General features: G+C 43.6%; 2 protein-coding genes across 7 annotated transcripts in view; one reads left to right on the top strand and one right to left on the bottom strand.

Annotated features, from left to right (window-relative positions):
* Positions 1–181: 181 nt before the first annotated feature.
* RBM24 (RNA binding motif protein 24) lies at positions 182–13211 on the bottom strand. Of its 5 annotated transcripts, none has more exons than XM_063325882.1 (6): positions 12611–13211; positions 11869–11992; positions 10707–10761; positions 5172–5223; positions 4110–4304; positions 1146–1163 (listed from the first exon to the last, which is right to left on the bottom strand). In XM_063325882.1, the coding sequence occupies exons 1-5, from the start codon at positions 12776–12778 to the stop codon at positions 4149–4151; spliced, it is 555 nt and encodes a 184-aa protein (XP_063181952.1). In that variant the 5' UTR covers positions 12779–13211; the 3' UTR covers positions 1146–1163; positions 4110–4148. The 5 variants fall into 5 exon arrangements, with proteins under 5 accessions (XP_063181948.1, XP_063181952.1, XP_063181951.1 ...); XM_063325881.1 differs by lacking the exon at positions 1146–1163 and adding an exon at positions 2185–3478; XM_063325878.1 differs by lacking the exon at positions 5172–5223 and having other exon boundaries at positions 182–1163; positions 12611–13208.
* Positions 8925–13506, top strand: part of ATXN1 (ataxin 1) — a 384505-nt gene continuing 379923 nt past the window's right edge. For both annotated transcript variants that reach the window (XM_063325865.1, XM_063325863.1), the window contains exons 1-2: positions 8925–9018; positions 10442–10528. The gene's annotated coding sequence lies outside the window, so the exon portion shown is untranslated. The remainder of the gene's footprint in view (positions 9019–10441; positions 10529–13506) is intronic.

Here is a 13506-nt window from a genome sequence, read left to right as displayed (position 1 = left end):
ACAGAACATGACAGCATCAGCTCAGGTTCTTAGTGAGTGTAGCAGTTCTGGACAACTGAGTCTCGTAACCCTCCACGGTGAAATGAAGAAGTCTGACCCCAAGACCAGGAAAAGTATTTTCTATCATGTCAATTTCACTTCTGTCCTCTTTTGCAGATGAAAAAGACCACTTTTGTGCATGAAAGAGCAGCTCAAATTCTGCAGTCAAGCCTGTGTTTCTGCTGAAGTCACTATAAGAGTGACAGCTGCAGTAATGGATTTCAATATGAAGATTATATGAACATCCCCCCCATTCCTCAAAGAACTGGCCAAGACTGTCATACATTTCACGCAGGCTTCTTTCAGGCATGAAACAGCAACTGTTTTTGGCCATTAATGGCTTGGACTGATATTGAAATGTTGTGTGTTCCTAAAGATTACAAATCCATCATCAACTGGATCCAAGCAGCTACTTCAGTGCTTCCCAGTTCAAGTACTATATGCAAAAAGGTGCCCTGTCCTTTAAGTTTTTAATAACAACAGTTTGTACTTATAGGAAGGGATCAAGGACAAAAGAAACTGCCAGGTGTGGAAGGGGGTTTATTCAGTGATCTCTTGAGGAATCTCAATCCACCTAAGTCCATGGGACCAGATGGGCTGCACCTGGGGTACTGAGAGCTGGCCGTTGTCATTGTGAGGCTGCTCATGATTATCTTTCTTTGAAGGGTCATAGAGTCTGGGGAGGTCTTCTGTGACTGGAGAAAGGCAGATGATGCACCCATCTTCAGAAAGGGCAAGAAGGACAATCTAGGACATTACATAACAATCATGGAGTGAGGAATCTTGGAAGTAATTTCTGGACACATGAAGGAGAAGGTGGCGATTTGGAATAGCCAGCATGGATTTACAAGGGTAAATCATGCCAGACCAACCTAATTGCCTCCTGTGAGGAGATGACTTCATCTGTCGATGAAGGGAAAGCAGAGAACGTTGTCTACCTTGCATTTAGCAAGGTTTTCCATGTGGTCTCACACAGGATCCTTGTATCTGATTTCAGATGGTCCAGTCTAGATAGGCAAAAAACTGACTGGATTGCTGGTCAAAAAGCACTCATGCTCTGTCCGGAGGCTGGTTACAGTGGAGTTCCTCGGGGGTCTGTCCTGTCTGATATCTTTATCAATGACCTGGAGGAAGAGACAGGATGCAGTACTATTAGGTCTGCAGAATGACGATACTAAATGGAGGGTGTGGTTGATACGCTTGAGATCAGGCCGGCCGTTCAGAGAGATTTACGCTTGCCGAGGGCCTAGGCCAACAGGAACCTCATGAAATTCAGTGAGGACAAATAGAGAGTCCTTTATCTCTGACAAGACTAACCCCCTGCATACCCCAGGGCATGACTGGCTTGGTAGCAGCTCTGCTGAAAAGGACACGGGAGGCTTGGGGCAGGCTGAGCAGGAGTCAGTGGTAAACTCTGGCACCAGTGAAAGTACGTCAGACTGTATCAAGAGGAGCCCAGATGGCAGATCAAGGGAATTCATTATTTCCTTTTACTGAGCACTCATTAGATCACAGCTGGCATAGCGGGTCCAGTCTCGAGTCTCCCAGTAGGTGAAAGCTGCTGATAAACTTGAACGACTCCATTGGGGGGCCAACAGAACGGCTGGCGGTTGAAGCATGAGACTTGTGAGGAGAGGCTGAGGCGTTGGGGTTTGCTCAGCCTACGGAAGAGAACAGCAACTTTCCAGTTCCTAAGAGGAGGTTACCGAGAAGATAGGGCTTGGGCGCTCTGCCAAAGAATGAGACGAAGGTTATAAACGAACAGGGGAGGCTCTGACTAGACAGAAGGAAAAAAAAAAAAGACACTATGGATATAATTAGGTATTGGACTACATTACCCGGAGATCATGCAGTCTCCACATGGAGGATTTTAAGACCTGACTGGACAAAGCCATAAGCAACCTGGAACCTCCCAAAGTCCCTTCTACTCCGAATAATTTTATGGTAACTCTCAGGATGGATCTTCTCCATCTTCTCTGCAGAATTTCCTGCACGTAATACAGTTCATATCAATCTATGTATTTAAAGTTGGTGCATATGCTGCTATTCACCCCACAGACCAGGGAAGTTACATAAAGGGTTGCCCCCCTAGTTTTAACTAAACAAGCTCTAAGACAATTTGAGCAAGAACATCACTAGACGGGATGCGACAACATTTTTTTATTGTTTTAATACGAGTGAATAGATTAAGAGATCTGAAATGTTGTAAAGCAATATACATACTGAATAAATAATATGCACAGGAGAGTCATGTCTACATTATAACACTGGCTAGTATTCAGAATACTTAAAATAAATCCAGTGACATTGGATAAAGTCCATAAAAATGCTATCCTGTCTTCCCTTGTATGAAATTGTTCAAGTATAAAAAAATCCAATACAGTGTAAAATATTAAATTCCATTTCGGTCAAGAATAAAAATTGCAAGTATTGTAGTTTCACAGGACAATGTAAAGCAGCATTTTCTAGCAAAGGGAAAAATAGTCAGTCTACATACAGATGAGTGAGAAAACGGCACTAATGTATTTGAGAGGTCTACATGAAAAACTAGTAGAGGGAAAAAGAATGAACTAGCAATATTTTATGTAAAAACCTAAAAAAGTGTTAATTTAAGAGTACCCTCATACAGTGCACATACTGAATTTAAATAAATCCAAGTCAACATCCTTAGTTAATTAGGTTAATATTTAATATGCTACATCTAAGCCTACTAAATAATTTATGCCATGAGATGAATACATAATTTTACAGTGTCACATCTAAAGTCGCTTTCTTTAGAGTGCAGCATAGTAAAACTTTCAAAATAAATATTTCTTTTTAAATAGCATAACAATTAAGGCACAGTATAAATCACATACCATTAACCCTTCAAGAACTGCAGTCTTGGTAACAAAAGTTGCCTTGTGTACTGTACGTTTGCTAATAAATATTTTAAATAGAATCCTGAAATAGATATTAAAATTGTACAAATGGTTTCAGAAAAGAAAATTCCCTTAAAACAGTTCTTAAAGGTTTTAATTCATTAAGCTTCTTCCTGCCTTTATTCACAAGTTACGAATAGATGCAATAAATAGAAAGAGAAGGCTGTCGTAGTAAAGGGCTGATCCTATTTTAGAATCAGAATAGCTGACACCAGCAGTTAAAGTTTCCCAAAAGTGAAACAGGATGGGGCGAGGGATTAGGATGTGACAAGCTCATCACATGAGCACGAGTGATGTGTTCTGTCCAGAACTGTCTGTGTTATTGATTGTCTCTACAGCTGTTGCACCCCTTACTTCCACATCACTTGCTCCATAGTTCCACTCATCCAGAGGACAGAGAAGAAAATAACTTTGGTGCCTGTCCGCCATCTTACTAGCCGGCCATCTTCCTTGGGTTGTTCGATGCCCGTTAGTGAGACAGTGAGAAGGTACTATCTCACGAAGACAACTTCTGAAAGCTAGAAAGGACAATCAGTGCTTTAAGCTTGTTTCCTCTTAAAATGGATAAAGATTACATATTGCTGACTCAGTTTTTTCCCTGGTTCAAACTTTTCAAATACCATTTGCTTACTTATAAAAGGCAGTTTTGCTTCCCTGATACTGTAAAAGGTACACCTTTGCCTTTTTTTGGTTCTTGTTTGTTTGTTTGAAAATATGAAGTCCCATTGCTACTCCTGCCACTCTTTCATGACAGTACAGTATTTTTCCCCCCCCTCCATTTTCTTCTGGCTTGATACTTGAAACTAGACATGCCGCACTACCCCTCTCCTCTAACAACATGATTTGGATGCATACTGTATGAAGACAGTGGAATAAAAATCTTTAGTTTCGCAATAGCATCGCTTTCCTTAAAGCTCCTTAGTTAATATCGATTGTCTCTGATTAGCTACGTATACTGGAAGGCTGAAAAGAGGAAGAGAAAGAGCGAGCTTCCTTCAGAAGTCCATCTGCTATTGCATACGGTCTGTCTGCAGCTGTTGGGGCTGGTACTGGCCAAAAGCAGCGGCAGCAGCCGCAGCGGCCGTCCCCGGCGCCGCTGCGGTGATGGGCTGCTGCACGGCATAGCCATAGCCCCCCGCCGCCACATACCCGGCAGCGGCGGCCGGCGAGGCGGCGTAGGGGTACTGCTCATAGGCGGCCGCGGCGGCCGAGTACTGGGCATAGGCAGCTCCGGTGTAATCGATGTAGGGCGTAGTGGAAGCAGCAGCCGCCGCCGGCTGAACGTGGGGAATTACCACTCCCGGCTGCACGAAAGCCTGTGGATAGACATAGTGAGCAGGTATCCTGTTGAAAGATGGGAGAGGGAGTTAGAGTCGGGACGCGAGTCGGCGCCTAAGCATCATATCCGTACTCCGAACTAAAACAAACTCAATTTAGTCGTTGTTATGTGCATAGGGTTGCCACAATAACGAGACCGAATGGACCAATTACCAGTTCACTGGCCCGAAGAGAAGCATCGCTCCAAAGCGCAGCATTATAGCTGAGTTAAACAGGAGTGTTTAATGTTGCTTGAGGACATTATGTTTAATGCTATTAAAATCTTTAGACGGACCAGGATTACTGATGCCAGTTTTAAGACGAGTCTAAAGGAGTAAGCTTGATTATTCCATCTGGAAAATTGCGGTATTTGTTTTTCAAAACACCTGTAAGTCATTTTTATTACCCTGCTTCTCACTTAACTACTTGACTCTTAGTAAAATTATTTCCTGCAATACTGTTATTATTAGTAACTGAACAGTTTGGTAGCATCGCTATAATGAGTTTGACAATAGCCAATAAGGCACCAAAATGGCTGAACCCTGACTTTATGTAAAGTCTTCTCGGGGAGGAGGGGGGAAAGAGTGTATTGTGGCAACCCTACTTAAGTTGCTATGCAGACTCAGCACACATTAATTTCTCTGCAACCTCAGTCACCCTTATTAAAAATAAGAAAAAAAACCAACACAGGCGACAAAGGAGTTTAAATAAAGTTCACAAGTGTGGTAAACACAGCAAGAATCACACTTTCCAAACGAACGATAGTGCAGCTCACTCCGTCACAAGAGGCCATTGAGGGGAAGCTACATAGATGCTATTAAAATCCATAACAGTGACTCCTAAGTACATGTGCATCACACTTTTATAAAGTTCGTAAGGACACAAGGGTCAAACCTGTTTGATTATCAGGCCACTGATGTCCTGTTTTGTGCCAGCTTGTTTATTTCTATGCAAGACATACAGCATAGAGTTTTTTGGGAGATGGGCATAGGATTAAGTCTAAATAGATCTGGTGTTTAACAAAAGCAAAAAACCAACAAATTTACAGCTTAAGAAATAACCATTCTGAACAGATCAGTGCACACTTTCCCATCTTCTCCAAGTCACAAAACTTGCTTCCTTGGCTTGCTTACTTAGCCCTTCGGTTTTGAAAATTGGTCATATCATTGTCTTAGCACGCAAGTGTACATACAAGTTCATCTCACAGTTGTATAATATGTTTTTTAAAAATAATATACTCAATATAATGATCATTTTACATTCATAACCCTGTCTTGCATCTGGCTTTCCACAGAGAAGTCCCTCGTATAGGCAACTCCTTTCCAGTCGGTGAATCCTTACTAATCCATGAAAAACTGCTTGTGCTGATTGACTACTATTTCATACTGAACTTTACCTTTACAGACAACTCTGAAGCCTGCACCAACCTTTTAGCACACTGTAAGCACAGCTGCAAGTTGCAATGGTAAAAACTGTCCTCTTTTCTCCAAATTCAAGATTTAATGGAAAGGGTTTTGGTTTTTGTTTGTTTCATTTTTAAAATAACTTCAAGATTTACTTAAGTGGTCAACACAGAAACGTTTCAATCAGAAGGGATGCTGTCAACTAGATTCATAGCAAAACATAGTTTAAAATAAGTGATAGTCAGGTTTTACAACAGCCTAGTTTTATTTTTAAGAAAAAAAGAGCTCAGTTGATTGAATAGGAATATTAGCAGAAGAGAAATGTTCAGCTGCTGTATTTAAGACATGAACACCACAATCATAAAAACCCAACATGTCAATTAAATTCATTTCCTTCTGTGTGAAGGGAGAAAAGGGAAAAAAAAAAAAGAGTGACAAATAGGGATTGGGAAGGGAAAGAAAACATAAAACAAAACCATCAGTTGGGTTTTTAACACTCACCTAATTTATGAAGTGATTAGCCAGAAGTGCATTTGAAGCATACTTAAGCTGGCTCTGGGCATTTAAATACACATCGTTACCTGAGCTCTCCACACAAAATGGATGAGCATAAACAAGCATTTGGTATTGGTCACCACTCAAATACAATCCAAATAAATATAACACCATGTTTTTTAAGTATTAAGGGAAGAGGTATAAAACTAAATTTGAAGTCACCGAAAGCCTCTTCTGCATCATTAAAAGTGCATTTAACACCACATCAAAGGAATCTTTACATACAGCATTTATGAAAGAGAGGAATTCTAACAGAAGAGACAGTAAGCAAGCTTATCGAGATGCTTGTGTTGACTTGAGCTGATGTTACTGAGATTTTCTGAAGACATTAGAGCATTCGGCCATATCCTCGAACAAGACAGAAAGATACATGTGCTCCCGCTTAAACTCTTGTGACTTGTTTTATTTAAGCCAAGAAACTAACAGGTGGTGAAGTTATGAAACATTATCTGTTTGCCACATCTTACCCTACAATAAACATAAACCCTGTGCAGGCTCCTCACCACCATGCCATTTCACACATGATGACTGACAGCATAAGCTGCACTGGGGCTATTTTTGATCATCTGTCATGCTACAACTGTTCTGAGTCGAGTAAAATGGCTTTATATGGCCAAAGTAAATTTCTACCTACTGCAGAGGCCAGCAAATGCAGGTCTCAGCCATTCAGAACCCAACCGCTTTTAATGCTTTGCCAGGTCAAAAGCTGCAAAAGCAATTCCCAGTTCTGCTGGATACCCTTAGCATCCTTAATTTTAAATAAAAGCTGCTGCTTTACTTCAGAGAGTAAGAGTGTGAGAATCAGACACGGTTTAAGCTTTCTTTCCTGGCAGTAGTTTTTATTTTGGAACGTATATTTATTGTTTTACACTTCTGCAATAATGAAAAAGGGAAGCCACATTTAACTTTAGCAGTAACTGTAGCTTTGGGATATTCAAAATTGAATGGCATACACTCCTGCCGTGTGCCGCAAGACCTTTATTGTTGTAACAGAAGATTTGTGTTTAACTTAGACCTCAAAAATAATCCTATAAGTAATGATAAAGTGAAAGGTAATTGTTTCAAGGAAAGAACGAACTTTGTCGGCTAATGCAGAGAGCTGTGGCATATGAAAATTCAGCAGTAGTAGCACATCATTGACTCTCAACATTAAATTATTTGAACTAAATGTTTTGCTTTGGCCCTTGCATGGCATCATCTCATTTTGTAAGCATAATTAAAGAGTACATTTTCAACAAGGCACAGCTTTCCTTATAGCAGAAATAGGTTACATACACATCAAGACATACAAGACTCTTGAAATGCTTCCTTTTAAATTTGTGCCCCATACCATTAAGAGGACATTTAGCATTGTGCAGGCTGACTTCTGACTGTCCCAGCTTCATTCCCTCTTTCCAGATTATCCGTAGTCTAGTATTATATAGGTCTTTTGATCACACACTCAAGAGAGGGCTTTTCCGTCTCTCTTAAGAAAGGCAGAATTGCCTAACTCTTGGAAGATAGTACCATGCAGATAGCATCAGCTAAGCATTTGATAATGAGCTTAATAACTTTGGACTTAACTCTGGTCTTACTAAAAACAGCGGGGATGTTCTCATTTTGATCATGGTACAAGTTTTAGGCAGAAAATAAAGGAAAAAAATGTCTCTCCAACAGAGTAAGTCACATCCTACACCAGTATATCTGTACAACCCCAGATTTTCCCACCAATATTAAATTGAAAATTACAAAACAAAATGAGAAAAGCTATCTCAGAAGGCAAAGTCATCTTCCCCCTCCATAAATTCCTATTGAATTCAGAGATAGTATTTTAATAAACAATCCTGAAAACAGAGCTGTACAGATAGCCAGTCCTGTGATCCAACAGCTTTCTACAAAACACACCAACAGTAAGACAGATGCTGAATTTAAAGAGCAGGGAGAAATGTTATTTGGTGGATGAACTGATCTCTGCAGCACTGAATAAAGAAAAATTCCCAGCAGCTTAAATGCTTCATGCATTGAAGCTAATCTAGTTTCTGGCTCCCTCCACCACAATAACGTTGTACTTAATTGAGAATACTGTACTTCTGCATCTTCTCAGTAAAAGTAATCCAATTATTTTCAGTTTCTTGTTTGATAGGTGGCAAACCATATCAAAACACTGCTGACCATACCAGAATATGGCAGCACCTTGCTAATTTGCACTCTGGTAGGAATAAAAAAACCACAAAATATTTGGAGCTTTTTGTGTATGGACTAGCAGGGTAATGGTAGTGAAACCCCACTACAACCCATTTTACACAGCATATTAGTAAAGTGTACTTTTTTCAAAAAGTGCAACTGCACAGGAGGAAGAAAGACTTCAAGGTGACCATATATTTCAGTGCAAGCCACGTAACATCCTCTTAAATGTGAACTTTTCAATGAAAATAGATTCAAATAAGCACCGAAACAACCACTCTTATTGTCAAGGAATATAGCGAATGAAGATGTTCATTCATCGTAATGAATGCTGTTCTTCTTAATCTGAACTGCAGTCTTTAGAAAAGGTACAGGTCATAGGATATTCTGAGGAAGAGGCAGGATTAGTAATCTCCTTTGTTTGCACATAGCAAAAGAAAGGCAAAAGCCAAGGATTAAAAATGACCAATTTTCATATATACATGACCCTGCGACCAACATTCCTTTTTTTTTTTTTTCCCAGATTTATGTACATTGCATTAGAAATAAAACCTTATTCAGCCTGCTGGAAGAACTTCCCTGACCTAAATGCGATTTACATGATCTATTGCTCACTCTAGGTAAGGAAAGCAAGAAAGAGCCCTACATTTGCGCAGTTCTTTTAACAACAGATTGCCACAGGTTCTCCTTTTCTGTTGAGCTCAGCAAATACTCAGTCTCTCCGCGGCTGATGCCCGGGCGCTCCACCGGTTCCTCTTTGCAACAAGTGCTTTAACAGCTCTGGAGACAGCGCGCTCCACCTCCCGCCTCCCTTAGCGCGGGCATCATAAACTGATGCCTGCATATACGCTGCTGTCTCCTCACACCTCAGAGAAGTCGAACAAAAGGCAGTGGAGGATAATCATAAGAAGGGGAAAGGAGAAAAAAAAAAAAAAAAAAAGACAAAAAGTTTTCCACAACCTCCCCATGGGTCTCAGAAGAATCAACATTCTCTTTTCAAAGTATGTAAAGTTTCTAGGAAAACTTTTTTCCTACAGTTCTGAGGATAGGAACTGTTTCCTAACGTTTTGATAAATCAAACTACTGAGAAGCTATTGTTGCTTAATAACAGCTAGGTACAATATTCTAAAGGTATTCTAGTCAAATAAATAAAATTTGTTTGTGACGCATTTTCCCTATTTTATTGTTAGCTTACTCATTAATCAGCAAAATGCATTTCTTTGCAATGAGTTTCTCAGTCAGTGTGCATTAGTTAAGTGACACTGTATGGAAAGTTTAAAGCAGACTTCACCTCCTAATTAAATGCCTGTAAGAAGGAAGAGTTAGATCTACTTAGGAATAGTATACTCAAGTAAAGGAGAAATGCGCTACGTATTAAAGACAGATTGAAGAAAAAAAAAATCTCAAATTAGAAAGCCCAAATGGACGCACATTGTTAATAAGGAGCTCCACACCCCTCCCAAGAACAAATCCCCCCCCAAATTATGAACATGCAAGCAATACGTTGATTTACTTGAAAATCAAGAAGTCACACAATTTAGCACTCACTACAAAATATGGTTAAAAAAGTCACAGGCTACAGCTTGAAAGCAAGGAAAAAAAAAAAAAAAAAAGACCCTTTGCTCCCCATGGCAAAGTCACTCCTCAACAACAAAAACAAAATTAAAAAGACCCCCCCCAAAAAACTTTCACTACAGCTCTTTCAATTAAATAAAAGCACACAGTTTAGCTATCAACACCACTTCATTACTGTAATAAATAAATAAAAAAAAGCACACGGAGGTCTATTGACTATATAAAAAAAACATACATGCATCGTTAATCACCATTTTAGCTTGTTTGTGTTTGAGTCTACTGGTTACAGAGTTTAATTCCAAACAGAACTATTCCACCTCTTATCATCATATCCTTCTGATCAGTTATCTTAACTGTAAACGATCCCTGTCAGATTAGAAAGAGATAAATAACATTGAGTCAAGCTGAGAAAAGAGAAATGGGGCACAGCAATCTTGCATCAAGTCATACCTCCTTGTTTTATCATAGGGTCAAACGGGACTGGACTGCTTAGGTGGAAGGGACACGTCCCACACAACTTGACTCAGCTGCGGCATTTAGAACATGACCGACAAGGTGAGCGCGTTTACGGGTATACATTTACAACTCTGAGGACTTCAGCATTGCTGGTGAGTTTATAAGGCTGCTACTGCAATAGGCCTTCAAAGATCATACTTTTTCTTTCCTTTTTTTAAAAAAAAAAAAAAAAAATTTTTTTTCCTCCCCTATTTGAGGTGCCATTGAACAGACTTACCCAAAAGGCCTCTGTATGAGAGCTGGATGAAGCTGCTGGACACCAAAGGCAAAACCTATCAACAGAAACACATCACATTCTCTGTATGGGTGTTCTTTTGGCCACTTACTTATGCTATATACATATGCACACACAAACGCGGAGTAACAGCCTTCACTAACAACTTCCAGTGACGATGTCTGAAAGACCGCAGAACCACAAATTAGAAAACAAAATATATCAATCCATATGCACACACACACATATACATGCATACAGAATTTAGAACAGCAAAGCTTTCCTAGAGATGTTTAGAACAACTTTTTCTCTAAACAATAAGCACAAGGTTTTTGTTTGCATTTTATTTTGTGCTCTGTTACGGTCCCTAACTTTAGCCTCTGAAGGATTATTTGGTACTTTCTACTCATCAGGGTATTTGTGTACTTTCTACAGCCTTAAATCCGAGCCATGTCTACTCATGAGGACTTGGCGTGGGGGTCAAATCCTAACTTCATTTCTATTCTTCAAGTGCCCAAGCATAAACCCCTTCTTTCTTCGGTGGCTGCTGAATTACTCACACAAGTGTTCCTCAGGCCAAGTGCAGGGGAATTCAGAGCAGCCTCCTTTAGGGCACAAATGTGCACACACTCTGCGCTCCTGCCCCCCGTGCTGCAAAGCAGCAGTTGGGGAAGTGGCTAGGACATCAGATTGGCTCAGATGTGGTTTTAGGAAGAGACGTTTCATTTTCAAGTCTGCGTAATAGCTCCCATCTGTTCAAGGGGTTTGCATTAAGATATTGTTTGTATTAATAAGACCGCACACATTGGAAGTGATTCATTCCTAGGCCAATCTTTCCTTGCAACGATACTGTAAATGGTCAGTGCCACCACATTCCCAGCAGCAGGAATAACCAATGAAGCGTCTGAGCTGTGGAAGTCTTCCTGGGGAATGGCAGATACTTCTTTCTGATTGCTTTTGGTTTTTAAATGAGGCACATGTACAAAACAGCCAGAAAAGTTACTACACACTGCGTTGAAAAACCAAAACCAAAGCGCACCCAGACAGCGAGTGTACTTCAGGAAAGTGCCAGACAGCACTACCTTTTTTTTTTTTTTTTTGGAGTTTCACGCTCTTCAGAGACCTGAGGTACAGAGAGAAAAGCCGTTCGGGGCCGCTTCCTCACCTGGCTGCATTATCCGCGGCTTGGCACCCAGGTACGCCAGGTTCACGTTGGCTTTCCTGCCATCGATGATGGGGTTGGGGTCTTTACAAGCCCTTTCAGCAGCAGCTCTGTCAGCCATGGTGACCTTAACGGGGCGATGCTGCGCATCAGATCCCTTCCCGCGGGGAAGGAAAAGCCTCTCTCTCCCCCACCACGACACGCACCCGGCTTGTTCCTCCCACCCCCCCAACCAAGGGCGGCGCTGGGGGCCATCCAGGGCGGCGGGGGACCGGAGCGGAGCGTGTCCCCGACGGCCGCGCCGGGAGAAGGGAGCCGGGAGAAGGGAGCCGGGTCCGGCGCAGGGCGGAGGGCGCGGACCGAGCTCGGCCGGCGGCAGATAAACCCCCGGCGCGGCCGTATCAGGGAGCAACAGGCGCGGTGCAGGCGCTGCGAGAAATTAGGCAATTCCGCCCCCCGCCCCCCCCCCCCCATCTCCTTTTTCAGTAATTCCTTCCCCTCCTCCCCTCTCCACCCCCCCGCGCCTCTCTCCAAACTCCCCAGCAGGGAAAGGGGAAAAAAAATTAAAAAAAAAAAGGAGAAAAAGCAAAAAAAGCCAACCGCTCTCCCGTGCCCCCCCTCTCCCTCCACCCCAGGCGCGGCTCCTTCTTTCGGCGACCCCCGCAGAAGTTTCTCCGCCATGCCCATGCGGCCCGACCACCTGCCCCCTCCCCGGTCCCCCCCGGTCCCCCGCCCCGGCACTTACAAAGCCGTATCCCCGGGACTTGCCCGTCTGCCGGTCGGTGATGACCACCGCCTCCTCGATGTCCCCGAAGACCTCGAAGTACTTGCGCAGGCTGGAGTCGGTGGTGTGGTAGGGCAAGCCCCCGACGAAGATCTTGGTGTAAGTGGTGTCCTTCTGCGTCGTGTGCATCTTCCGCCCGGCCCTGCGCGACGCGCCGCGCTCTGCACCCACGCGTGGCCGCCGGGGCGTGCGGGTCCTGGGCGGCGAGACCCGCTTCCAGACTCAGCCCTTGTTCTTTTTTTTTAATTTTGTTTTGGTTTCCTCTCCTCTCTGCCCCCCTCCCCGCTTGCCGCCACCCCCCCCCCACCCCCCCGCCACCCAGTTACAAGGCAATTCCCTTTCGCCTTTGCCAAACCCAGCTTCCTCCTCCTTTCAAGAGCGGAGCCCCGCAGCCTCCGGAGGTTTTGAGGTAGGTACCGGCAAAAGGAGGAGGGGAGGCCGGGCAGCAGCCAGCCTGGCGGCCGTAGCGCTGGAAACGAGCAGAAGCGGCAGCTGGAAGAGGAGCGCAGGGCCCGGGCGCTAACAACTGAGTGGCCTCCCCCCCCCTAAAAGCCACCGGGTCGGGCACTCTCGGTTCCTCCTCCTCCCCCTCCTCGCAGGGGCGGGGACGGCGGCGGGGCGGACCCCGCGCTCGGCCGCGGCCCAGCCGGGGCTGACACACAGCTGTTGGCAACAGCTGGATGCCCCCCCCGTGCGTCGGAAGCCTGCCCTCGGAGCTGCCAGGCAAAGGGGCCGCCTCAGGCTGGGTGCCCTCCGGGGAGGGTTCGCCCGGGCTTGTGCAAATGGAAGTGCCGGGAGGCAGGGTCTTGCGGGGTCACCGCTGCCTGGCCGGCCGGAGAGCCCACGGGCACAGCCGG

The sequence above is a fragment of the Chroicocephalus ridibundus genome, chromosome 2 (assembly GCF_963924245.1).
Source record: "Chroicocephalus ridibundus chromosome 2, bChrRid1.1, whole genome shotgun sequence".
Lineage (NCBI taxonomy): Eukaryota > Metazoa > Chordata > Aves > Charadriiformes > Laridae > Chroicocephalus > Chroicocephalus ridibundus.
The sequence above is the reverse complement of the archived record's forward strand: the minus strand, read 5'-3'. Positions and strand labels throughout refer to the sequence as shown.